Source organism: Papio anubis, chromosome 14 (assembly GCF_008728515.1).
Source record: "Papio anubis isolate 15944 chromosome 14, Panubis1.0, whole genome shotgun sequence".
NCBI classification, from domain to species: Eukaryota; Metazoa; Chordata; class Mammalia; order Primates; family Cercopithecidae; genus Papio; species Papio anubis.
Window position 1 is genome coordinate 31,160,642 of NC_044989.1, and position 12,510 is coordinate 31,173,151.

The 12,510-nt window shown below is 42.7% G+C and overlaps 1 protein-coding gene across 2 annotated transcripts in view; it reads right to left on the reverse strand.

Moving 5' to 3' along the window:
- The window catches only part of XDH (xanthine dehydrogenase), a 77,648-nt gene that overhangs the window by 5,331 nt on the left and 59,807 nt on the right, over positions 1-12,510 (reverse strand). For both annotated transcript variants that reach the window (XM_009183950.4, XM_003908475.4), the window contains exons 25-33: positions 8,213-8,404; positions 7,916-8,061; positions 7,075-7,156; positions 6,463-6,558; positions 5,722-5,850; positions 4,969-5,043; positions 3,993-4,045; positions 1,452-1,566; positions 607-672 (exon numbers count right to left, since the gene is read on the reverse strand). In XM_009183950.4, coding sequence (XP_009182214.2) covers positions 607-672; positions 1,452-1,566; positions 3,993-4,045; positions 4,969-5,043; positions 5,722-5,850; positions 6,463-6,558; positions 7,075-7,156; positions 7,916-8,061; positions 8,213-8,404 — 954 coding nt within the window. The remainder of the gene's footprint in view (positions 1-606; positions 673-1,451; positions 1,567-3,992; positions 4,046-4,968; positions 5,044-5,721; positions 5,851-6,462; positions 6,559-7,074; positions 7,157-7,915; positions 8,062-8,212; positions 8,405-12,510) is intronic.

The following is a 12,510-nucleotide window of genomic DNA, read 5'->3' on the forward strand; positions in this document are numbered from 1 at the left end:
GGCCTCCCAAAGTGCTGGGATTACAGGTGTGAGCCACAGTTTCCAGCCCTATATCACCTATTCTTTTCAGTAATCCCATATTCTCCTAAAGCGATTTTCTCTGGGACCTCCCTTTACTACTTCTGCTTAAGCCTTTGTGTTTTGCTCCCAGGAGCCTTCCACCACTCCATGTTTGGCAGCATCTACTTCCTGGGGTACAAAAGCTGTTCTGGGTGGAGGAGGAATGAGAAGACAGAAAACTCCTCTGACCTCAGACCTGCTGTCTGGGCATTGAACCCAAACTCAATCTCCATTCTACACTGTCCTTGTACTCAAATTGGGTGTGTGTGCACGTCCACATGTGCATGCCATGTTCCCCATTCCTCATCTTGTTCTTTGAGTTGTGAGTGCCCTTCCCAAGTTAATCTATATTAATTTGCTTTCTGTCTTGAGAGTTGGTTGGGCTATCACCAATCTAAATTCTACTTTGGGGAGAACTCCCTAGGTTCCATGTTTCAGCTTGTTTGAAGACAACCTTGGACAACATGCTGTGGCTGGTGGCCCCAGGAGGGGAGTGGGGCACATCGGTGGCCAAGTATGTCACCATCCTGGTCTCCCAAGCCTCACCTGTCCAATATCAATGGCAGGGTTTAGACTGGAGCCAACATCCATGACAATATCTGTGCGGAGGTTCTAGAGGAGACAGCAAAATTACAAGCAGTTAGAGAAGAAAAAGATGTTTGGAATATGATAGATGACTCATGGTGACCCTCAGACTACAAATGCCAACCAAAGGGTACGTTCCCAAGCAGAAAGCCCTGGGTGCACTCAGGCAGAAGTGTTAATATTCCCACCAAATCTCTGCTGCCACCATCACTGCTGGAGTCTGAGTTTGTAGGAGTAGGGGATGGGGAACAGCAATGATCTCTCAGTAACTGGAAATAACACACATTCATATGTGAGTAGTCAGATAGGCTCCCAGCCTGGGGCTTTGAATCTGAGTCTGGGTAGATCATGTACAAAAGAGTCAATATACTATGTTCCATGGGCTGAATCCAACTTGCCCCTGTTTTTGTGGGGCCTGTTGGCTAAATAATTACATTATTAAATAACTGGAAAAAATAAAAAGAAGAATATTTTGTGACAGGTAAAAATTGTATGAGATTCAATTCAAATTCAAATTTCAGTGTCTATAAATCATATTTTATTGGAACAGAGTCACACTTACCGGTTTACAAACTGTCTGTGACTGCTATCACACTTCAATGGTAGAGTTCAGTAGCTCAGGCAGAGACTGCATGGCCCACAAAGCCTAAAATACTTATTCTGTGGCCCTTCATAGGATGTTTGCCTATCCTTAATGTAAGGCATTATTTTTCCAACCAGAAAGTTTGTCTCTATCAACTTTTGGTATTACAACTCAGTTGTTTCTCTTTCTTTCCCACTAATACTAAAGTTTTGCAACTTCTTACCTTATGATCTCCTGTTAAACAGTCAATTTCTACTTCAGAGCAAGCCACCCCATAGCTGAAGTAGTGGAAAGGGTTCCCTGAGTTAGTCTCAAAGCTGTAGCCCAGATTGGGTGTTCTGGGAAAGGAAAGAGAAGATACTGCGTGTGTATTAACATGAACACACCCCCTTCCCTATGCACGCACAGCTTGACACACAACATCTTTAAACCCCACAAGTTTTTGCATTCAGCTGTTCTCCAAAAAAGTCTATGTGTTTTGAACAGTTTGAACCTGTTAATGAAACCCAGGTATTCCAGAACATTTTGTCTCTGGGCTCTCCTCTAGTTTGCCAGTAACCCTTCTGTACTCTTTCTGTACAGCCTAGCAGTGTTTGGTACCATGCTGGCTTCTACACAGTAGAAACAGAGGTAACAGATCCGTCTGGGCTCACGAAAGATGTGAAAGTCACACTCCAAAGGATGCACTGAATTAAAATCCAAGGTCTTCAGGACAGAAAGTTCTGCCTGTGGTGGCTCTTAGACTGTTCACACAAGTTCACCTGCTTACCTTCTCAAGATGAAAGTTAATAAGATCAGTATCTCATGCTAACCTGGGTGCATCTTTAAGCAGCCACTCCCCACCTGCTGGTCCCTTTGAAAGTTCAACAAATGATTTGAGGGAAATGACACTAATAGAAACAAATGCTTCCTTATACATTTTTAAAATTTTCAATCTGGAGTACCTTATACAATTCCACTTTTGCCTGAGTCATATAAATATATGTGTATATCTATGCATTTGCGCATGTGTATTCACACACCTAGAGTTTACAGTACACTGACTCTGTTATTCTGTACACTACACAGGGATAACATGAGCTGATATGACCACATCTGCACAAAAACAAAACCAATATGGGGCTGAGGGAAAAGGCTTCTCCCAGAAAAAACCACCACCAACTCCCAGAAAAAAACACCACCAACTCCCAGAAAAAACACCACCAATTCCTTTGACCTCTGTTTTTCCAACTTTCACCATGCTCATCTGGTTTCACCTTTATAAAACCTTAGTTTCATGAACTCCAGAAAAGTAATAGGAATTTATGAGAAAATGAGTTTATGTATGTGTAGGTCAGATATTAATAACCTAGAAAGTATTGGCAAAACATTTATTCACCACACATATATATACATGTTTATACATATATATGCCTTATACATATATATGTATAATACTTTTATATGCTTTATACATATATATTCAATGTAATATCTATACACATATATATGAACCATATATAGTTCATATATATGGCATAGAAATGTTTTTTGTGTATATATGTTTATACATACATATGTCTCATACATATATGTATAATACATATATATGCCTCATACATATATGTATAATACATATATATTCAGTGTAATATCTATACACATATATTAGCCATATATATGTTCATATACATGGCATAGAAATGTTTTGTGTGTGAATATATGTTTATACATATATATGCCTTATGCATACATGTATATAGGCATATACATATATGTATAAGGCATATATATTCAGTGTAATATCTATACACATGTATTAGCCATATATATGTTCATATATAGGGCATATAAATGTTTTTTGTGTATATATGTTTATACATATCTATGCCTTATATGTGTATAAACATATATATGCCTAACATATATATGCTCATATATATACTCATATACACATGAAAATGTTTCATATAAAGAAATGTTTACACATATATATATTTATGCATCTATATAGTCATACATTCAGACAAGATATTTTAAAGAAACATTGAATTATTTTCCAAATATATTGAAAGAAAATATTCCAAATATCTGTGCAAGAAAAGGTCCTAGTTAAAATTCCCAGAGATGGCTAAAACATGATGACTGACAGTACATATGATCATATCTTTTTACAGCTGCTAAGTCAGTTGGGCAGGGTCTCTAGCTATTCATGCTGCTACTAAATTTAAAGTTGCAGAAGACATACGGTCTCTTGAAAATCTCCCTGTATTAATAAGGTTCCACTGTACTCTGCATTTTGTAACAAGACCATGTGCTAAATCCTCCTCTCATTCTATAAAAAAATCCCACACACAGTACAAAGAAGCACGCGTAGCTAACAGCAATGCCTAACTCATAACACTACACACCTTGGTTTCTGCAGAACACTGAGGGAGGAATGGTTAGGTGACTGGCCCTAAAATGTCATCCGTAAGGAAACAGGGGAACAGGTTCAGCAGGACCACTGACTTCCTCAGGCAAAATGGTGCAGCCTGAGATCAGAACTACAAGTCAGGTCTTCTGACACACAGCTGGTACTTTTACCCCTTGGCACACAGCGTGGCTATTCCACATATTTTAGAGCATCTTTAGACTGAAATTAGTGGAAGTCTATTGAAGAGATAAGAGTTTCAGTGGAGCTGCTCTCTCCTGACCACAGCCTGGCAGGATTTGTGCTGGAGAGGACCAGTGAGGTTAAGATGACATCGCACTATGAGCTGGGCAAGGACAGCACCATACTTACCTATAAAACCCAGTGGCAGACAAGCTCACTGTGTCCATGTAGGCAGCTGTGACCTGAGGAGAGGAGATGGCCATCAGGCAGGGGAAGTGGGGTTTTCAGGAACCCTGACCTGCCACTAAGCTTTCACCCAACTACCAAAGTCAAGCTACATTCATGTGCTTGGTACACGTGGTATGGAGAGGTCAAAGAAGGCATAGTAAGATGAGTGAGTCTGAGAAAAATGGCATGTTTTCTTTAAATCTATTGAGGAAGATTTGTACTGAGCTGGTTTACATGGGGTCACATTTGATGTGCTAGTCTTCTGCCCAGTTCTACCACTCCAATACTGGGGAAGGATGCAGAGCTGCCATTGATATTTCCCCCTACTGGAGGAGCCACAGCCTCCCACCTGCGAGAGACTCCCTTGCAGCTTCCCTCTGAGATTTCTGACATTCAGGCCACTGATCTAGAAGTCAGAGAATTGGGCTTATTCTTATCTTAAGTACTTGTTCTGTCATTCCCCAAATCACAGGAATGATAGAAGTCCTTGGGTGATGTTTTCTCCCCACGCTCTCACAGAGGGAATCTCAGTAGACCCAAACTCAAGAGATGGAGATTTGAGGAAAACCAGGCTCATTTGGGACAAAGATGGTGTGGGAGCAGACCCGGTGAGTCAGTACAATCTGATGAGGCACGTTCAGCAGGCACCCATCCTCTCAGGCTCAGGCAGCAAAAACCCTGATTCCCACAAGGCTGTCAAGATCCTGGATCAAAAGCTTCCCTCAAATGACCTCCCTCAGTGATGAAAGCTACAGAGAAAGCGACCCAGCCAGGATGAGCATTTATTCGTCCTGTAAAATCACACAAACCACCTCAACTTGTCTCTGCTGTTCTGACTAGAATATTGTCTCCTATTGCTTGTTCGGGGTCGGAACGGAGGCCCTGCTGTCGATTTCCCTCTCCTTTGCAAAAGTGACTTGGATCCGCTCAGACTCACCCAGTCTTCCCAGGAGCCACTGGGATTCTTCTTCTTGTAGGGTTCCAGCCTTTCCAAGATGGTCTGACAAGCCGCCTAAAGTAAACACCCCCCGAACCCCAGACACATCACTCCTCTGCATTCAATAGCCCAGGCAAAACCTGAGGGCACCAGCAAGGCCACCTCCAAGCAATGCTGTGCCCAGGGTGCCACTCAAACAGCCTGGCCACCCACTCCAGAATGACCGAGGCCCAGGGTAGAATCCACAGGACCTGGCCAATAGGGCCACCACTAGTCCCTGCTTGGAGAGCACCTCCTGACCCAATTCTTAGACTGACAGAGGGTGCAATGTTTGAGGGATCCCAAGGGAGGTGTCTTCTTCCCTCAAACTCCTTATTTGATTACATCCCCCATATGGGAGAGGAGCAAGTGTGGCCAACCTGACTCTATAATCAAATTTCAGCTTCAGCCCATTGTCCTATTGCCAGCTCTAGCACCAGGGAGTATTTCCAGAAGCCTCTGCTTTCCCTCAGCATCCTCACTTCCCCATCCTGCACTCATCCTTCCCAGCTCTGAGGGCAGTGATTATGATTCTTGGGCCTCTCTTTTAGCTTGAGGTTTGGAGAAACAGCATCCTCCTGGATAAGGGAGCCAGAGGCCTGGCCAGAGCCAAAGAGCCTGCAAGGAATCCTTCTAGCTCCCACCCAGGGAGACTCTCCAGGCCCACAGCTCTGGGCTGGCCCTCTGCTCTGCGGGATCCCACGGGCTCCTTACGTAGACGGCTTGTCCGTTGAGGTCAGCGCTGACAGAGGCAGCCGTGGGAGAAGTGTTGGGCACAGTGTTAGTGCTTGTCTCACTGATATAAATCTTAGAGGTGGGGATTTTCAGAGCTCTGCTGGCCACCTGCGAAAAGAGAAGACATTGCCCTCTAGGGAAGGGGTTATCATGGGGCTTGGCTGCCTTCTCTCCAAGACAGGATTCACATTCACTGTTACAGGCAAGAAAACAATTTTGTAAGCTCTAATCCCATTGTCTGGGATGTCCTCACATCTGGCTGAATTCGAAGGAGCACTTGTTGGAGCGGTTTGGTTGGGTAAAAGCATTCATAAACTGACAGTGCCTTTTTACACTAACACTCACTTTTCACAAGATCCAATCTGGCCAGTCTCCATGCGCCAAGCAGATGTGCTGACTCTCATCCAGCTCGTTGTCCTCACCCCACTCCGAGGAGTCTTTTGGAATGTGGGAAACCTTTACACACACAGTGTGCCCACCTCACACACTGAGAATGTTGGTAATAGCAATGTCCTCAGAGGTCACCTGGCCAACTCCTTTGCACAGTTGAGGAAACTGAGTTCAAGTGCAGGAAAAGACTTGCCCGAGGCAACACGGACATAAGCAACAGGGCTGGGGACAGACCCTGGGCCTGCTTCTGCTCTGGTAGGTCCCACTGCTCAATTTCTTATACCACTTCCCCTAACAACAGACATCACGGTGCTAGAGAGGGCTGCTCACCTGGACCATTTTGGTATGAAGGCCTTGGCCCATCTCGGTCCCTCCATGGGTCAGCAGCACAGAGCCATCTGTGTACACATGAAGCAGGGCTCCTGCCTAGGGAAAGAGAAGGATGCCAGACACAAACGTCAGTAAATTCCAATTCAATAAAGTTTGGGACCAAAGGTATGGAGCCCAGGAACAAGAGAACCAGCAGCATTTTGGATGTAAATCTCAGACAAAAATTATGGCAGTATGAATCTCATGATTTAATTATATAGCACATCAGTAGTTGCAGAAGGTTTTCATATGTTTCTCTCTGTTTCTCTTGTTCAAATATCTGTCCTCACCCTGTAAGTGAAGAAACAGAACGAGAAAAATAGAGTAGCTCTCACCAGTCCGATAGTAAGGAAAGGTAAGAACTAGAGGTTGATCCCAGATCTCTGAGTCTCACTGCCCATGACCTACTGGACAAATAGGACTGTGCAAGTTCAACTTTCATTTAAATAGCAAAGAGTTCCTTCAGTAAGCCCTGTTACCAGTGACAACGAAATTTCCCTTGCAATGCTGTAAACAAGGGGGAAATGGGGTCCCAGTCCAGCGGAGATAGACACAATTCGATAAAGCAATTACCTGATTCAGAAAAGGAAGTGTGAAGCTTATTCCAAACTTGGTGGGAATTATGCACAATCCTCTCTTTTTCCAACAATTCTCCCTAGAGAAAAGGAACATTCTTATAGAAACTTCTCTACCATGTTGAGGTCATGAACATCTTTGGATCAAGCCAAAACAGGACATCCTTGGGGTTGCCCATATAGTCTTGTAATAATGGAACTATGCCCCAATAATGTAGACAAAGATGAGAACGGTCAGCTGGTGCACAGCCCACTCCAGGCGGTCTTGACTTTAGTGTCAACACTCTTCTTCCCTGAGTGCAACTCGTGCTGGGTCAGAGTGGCTTGGTGGTCTTGGGCTGTTATCTCCAGGAGGCACTGTGCTTTGCCAACAATAATAAAGCCTTCTCTGTGCTTTATATTTAATTGTCTGAATAACTCTGTGAGGAGGACAGAGCCAGTCCAATTATGTCCACTTTTCAGATGATGAAACTGAGGCCCAGGGAGATGGAGTGACTCCAAAATTCATATTTATAGATTGGTGTCAGAGGCAGGTGTATAACTGTTATGTGTTGGTCCTGGGCCAGTGTTCTTTACAATATAGTGTGCCCAGAAGGTTTACAAATGCTTAAAGATGAACCACAACTGATAGACTATGACACTGATTGCAGGCTGTGAGCCCACCTGCCCCAGGCTGAAGATCATTATAAGATCTTAAAGAGACGGCTATGAATGAGTTGGCAAACTCAGCAGTCTCATAAGTTATCCATTAAATTATTAGCTTCCTATTTTGGGGTCAGGAGAAAGGCTGTAGGATATGAAACCCAGGAAAGCACTGGACCCCTACTCCCAGTGCTTACTTGTTGAACTTGTCAACCTCACTCTTCCGAGCATGATACTGAGAGCTTGCTAGGCATTCTTCCCAGCACCTGGGCAAGGTGAAACCCTCAAGCTTCTGGTTGAAGTGTGTCAGGTCCCCTTCTTTGTACAGGTTTTTCGTCCGCACCTTCCCAAGGAGAGAGACACAGAGGCCTTGTTGGTGGCAAGAAACGGTGGGGGTGGGGGCAGCCCCCATGGGAGATGCCCAAGATACAAAGCCACTCTCCCCCTAAGTAGTCCAAACCACTCTGACTTGTGCTACCAAATACTCCGCTTACCTCCTCTGCAGGCATCCCACAGGTCACCGCAACTTCACTCATCCAATACTCGGCAATGAGCATCCCCTGGGGACCCCCAAAGCCCCGGAAGGCCGTGTTGGAGGGAAGGTTGGTTTTGCACAGCCGCCCAGTGCCCCGGATGTTGGGAATTTTATAGCAGTTGTCCATGTGGAATAGAGCTCGTTCCATAATCTGAAGCAGAGGAAACAAAAATGGGAGAGAACAGTGTGCTGATTTCATTGGCTCCTCAAAGTAGAAACTTTGAGGGCCTTATCCATAGTCTGCCTTTCCCCTCTGCACCACAGCTGCTCTTCTTCAGCCCAAGTTATTTCTCCCCCAGGATATTGCAGCAGCATTTTTTTTTTTTTTTTTTTTTTTTTAGACGGAGTCTCACTTTGTCACCAGGCTGGAGTACAGTGGCGTGATCTTGGCTCACTGCAAGCTCCTACTCCCTGGTTCAAGCGATTCTCCCGCCTCAGCCTCCTGAGTAGCTGGGATTACAGGCATGCACCACCACACCCAGCTAATTTTTGTAGTTTTAGTTGAGACAGGGTTTCACCATGTTGGTCAGGATGGTCTCGATCTCCTGACCTCGTGATCCACCCACCTTGGCCTCCCAAAGTGCTGGGATTGCAGGGACGAGCCCAGCCTGCGGCAGCATCTTTACTGCACCTTATCCACCTACTAGTCCCCTTATTCAGCTCCTCTGTGGAGAAGCCTTTCCCAGAGTCTCTAGTTGGAACTAATCACTTGCCTCTTTTTGAAAACAGTTAACTTTTAAAAATTCATTGTAAATTAGTTAATAAAAACGAATGAAACCACCGTGAAAGTTGTACTGCAAATAGTTTGAAGTGTCGCATACTTCTATAAGTCATGGTATGAAAAACAGTAGCCTCTTCCACTTTCCTTCCTTCCAGTCTCCAGAAGCAACTACTTGCAATTCTCATAGCTTATCATTTATCAGCTATTTAGATAAACTTACACATCTCTAGATAATGTGGCTACATTGCTACGTCTTGACTTTTTCAGCTTTAGACTTTTACGTTGTCTTTCTTTTATGGAAAAGGAGAATTTAGTTTTGGCTTAGCCCCCTCCCTCCAGCCCTCACCCCTACCAGCTTCCTATTTCCCAGTATGGTTGTATTTTGATCAGATCAATAGTCAACTTAATATTATAACTCTGTAAACATTACTTACTGCTGAACCATGTAGTTACATTACAATTTCTTCTCCCTTGATAATATTTTTTTCACCCTGGAGTTAAGAATTGTCTTTATTTTTTCATCTGCTTCATTTTGTATGTACTCATTACTAAGCCAACTTAAAGTTTTCCCCAATTCTAAAAATCTGCTCCTAATGCGTTTTCTCTTTTCCCTCCTGAGCCCTGCTTCCAACATGCTCAAGCACATTTGATTTTCTATTCTAGAGCCATCTGGCCTACTCCAATTTAAATTGGCTGCCCACTAGATCTGCTATTCAGCTGTTAACTAAGGATTTAAATCTGAAATCCCCCAGTGGGATACAAAGGGGTAAAGGGATTCATCCCAGGGATTCCCTTCATCTCTCTCCATATTGAATCTCCTGTTCCTGGATTCCATGTCTTTCCCTTTTTAAATTTTACTCCCTCATTTTGTTGGAGTACATCCTTTAATATCTTCATAAGAAAGGGTACACAAAGAGGAACATCTTTGACACGCTGCATGTCTGAAATGTCTTTATTCTACTTTCACCTTTAATTAATGATTCCGCTGTATATAGAATCCTAATTTGGAAGTAGGCTTTCCAGTTTTTCTCAGCAATTTGAAGGCATTTTACCAGTACATTCTAGCTTCCTGCTATTGAGAAGTCCAATCAATGGCTTTCTAACTCTTGGAAAGGGTTCTGTTTTTTTTTTTCCTGAAAATTGTGAAACCTTCTCTTTGTCCTCAGGTTTCTAAATTTCATAATGTTATAACTTGGCATAGGTCTATTTTCTTTCATTGTGCTGGTTATTGAATGTGCTGTTTTAATCCCAAAATGTATGCCCATCAGTTTTGGAAAATTTTTTGAATTATCGATAGCTCCCCCCTCTCTGTTTTTTCCATTCTTTCTTTCTGAAATGATTATGATTTGAACCTCTTGAACTAATCCTCAATTTTTTTTGTATTTTCTCTATTGTTTCACATTATTTTCCACTTTTGGGAAATTTGTCAAGTTCCTTTCAACCCTTCTGCTTTCATAGTGTCAATTCATGAGAGCTCTTTTTTATTCTTTGACTGCTCCATTTTAGTAACATTCTGTTCCTTCTTTAAATTGTAATATCTCATCTCTCTGGAAAGATCAATGGCAGTTTTCATGTTTTTGTTGTTTGTTTTATTTTGGTTTTAGTTTATTTCCCTATGTGTACTCTCTCTCTCCCACAAGTTGCTTTACGTGTCTTTGATAATTTCAGTCTTACTCATCCTAGATGATTTTTCTATGTCTCAATTAATTCTACTTTTGCTTTCCCTAGTACTTTATCAACTTGCATTTCTGCTTCTTTTATCATCTATTTCCCCAGCCATATTGTGAATTTCTTGAAGGCAGAAACAATATCATATCCTTCATGTGGCCACCCTAGGCACTTAATAAATATTTGCTGGATTGAATTAAAAATCTTGTAAGATGTCTAGGGACAAAGACTGTTTTTCAATGTGATTTTTTCCCATGCCAAAAAGCATGTCTTATACGTGGTGAGAACACGAAATAAGAACACTTCTTTTTTTGAACAATTTTAACCCTAGATCTGAAGTGTGAAGTTTTCTAACTGAGCCCATTAGGCAGCCCCTAGCAGAGAGGAGTGGGATCCAAAGGGGTAAAGGGGAACGTTGGCTTTTCCTGAAAACTTTAACTTTTTTTTTTTTTTTTTTTTTAGAGATAGACTTTTGCCATGTTGGCCAGGCTGGTCTTGAGCTCCTGACCTCAAGTGATCTGTCTACCTCGGCTTCCCAAAGTACTGGGATTATAGGCATGAGTCACCGCGCCCAGCCACCTCTTTTTTTTTTTTTTTTAAACAAGAATCTATACACATGTAACTACTATGGTTACAAAATTAAGATTTAAAAAACTGTAAAAAGTGGTACCACCAAAATAAATTTGTTAATTCTCACAATTGACTTTATTTCATCCAAACCCTCTAGTTATTTTTCTAAACAACTCAATACTCCAAGTTCATCTATTAAAGCTGTGACCACAATAATGAGGAGTGTGTAGCTCCCACTTCTGGTCTTACCCTGGTCATTTATAATGTGACTGGAGGAGCATCAACTGAGACTAAATATGAAAGCACACGATAATTACTGATGACATCACTCAGGATTCTATCTTGCGAGAAACTCAGCATTGATGTATAATACGGAGACTTCCACTTCCATACTCCCACTAAGTACCACTAAAAACTCTGGAATTCTATACATTTATTTAAAATCAACCACAACAGCAATGTAAGAATACTCTGAAAAGTGGAGGAAAAAAAAAAGGCAGTCCCAGGAGGGACTTTGCAACCCAAGGAATGACATGACGGTGAGTTTCAGGCGTTTCCTTTTTGCCTCATCTATATATCCCAGACTTGGGGCAGGAGCTGGCAATCCAGAAATGCCAATGATGACAGAGACCAAAAAGCTCACTCTATATCCCAAATCCTTTTATCTCTAGTCAAAAGACCAGGAAAGGGGCAATCTAGCAAAACTAAACACTTTTAGACAATAAGTACTCCAGTCAAACATCACACACACAAAAATGTAGTCTCATTCCTACTCACACCGGCAAAAGCTCAGTGGGAGCCTAAACTTTCACATTCATGAGGCTGTTATGAGATACCCCAACACTCCTGCTGGGATGGTGCCAGAGGAGACCAGGAAGGGAGTTGAGACTTTCGTTGCTGATGGCCAGTCATAAGGCTGTACCTACACCTTATGATTGAGTCACTGGAGAACACATCGACTTCCCCACCCACCTAACAAAGACACACCACTCTTCCCTTCCATTCTGGTGGTGTCAGAAAAAGTCTAGTGAAGAGTCAAGACTTTTAGCACAAGCCAGTGGTAAAGAGACCACCCGCACCATGATGTCCATGGACAGCACTTGGAATGTAGATCTCCCACCTCTGCCCAGAAGTAAGGAGTTGTTCCTGCCCTGAGTATCAACAAAGGCCAAGTGGAAGATCAAGATTTCTACCCCCACCTAGCAGTGATGAGGTGGCATCCACCACTGCTAAAGCAAGGTCAGAAATAGCCAATTAAAATAGAAGGCTTAAATAAGATCCAAGCTCTCAGAACATCA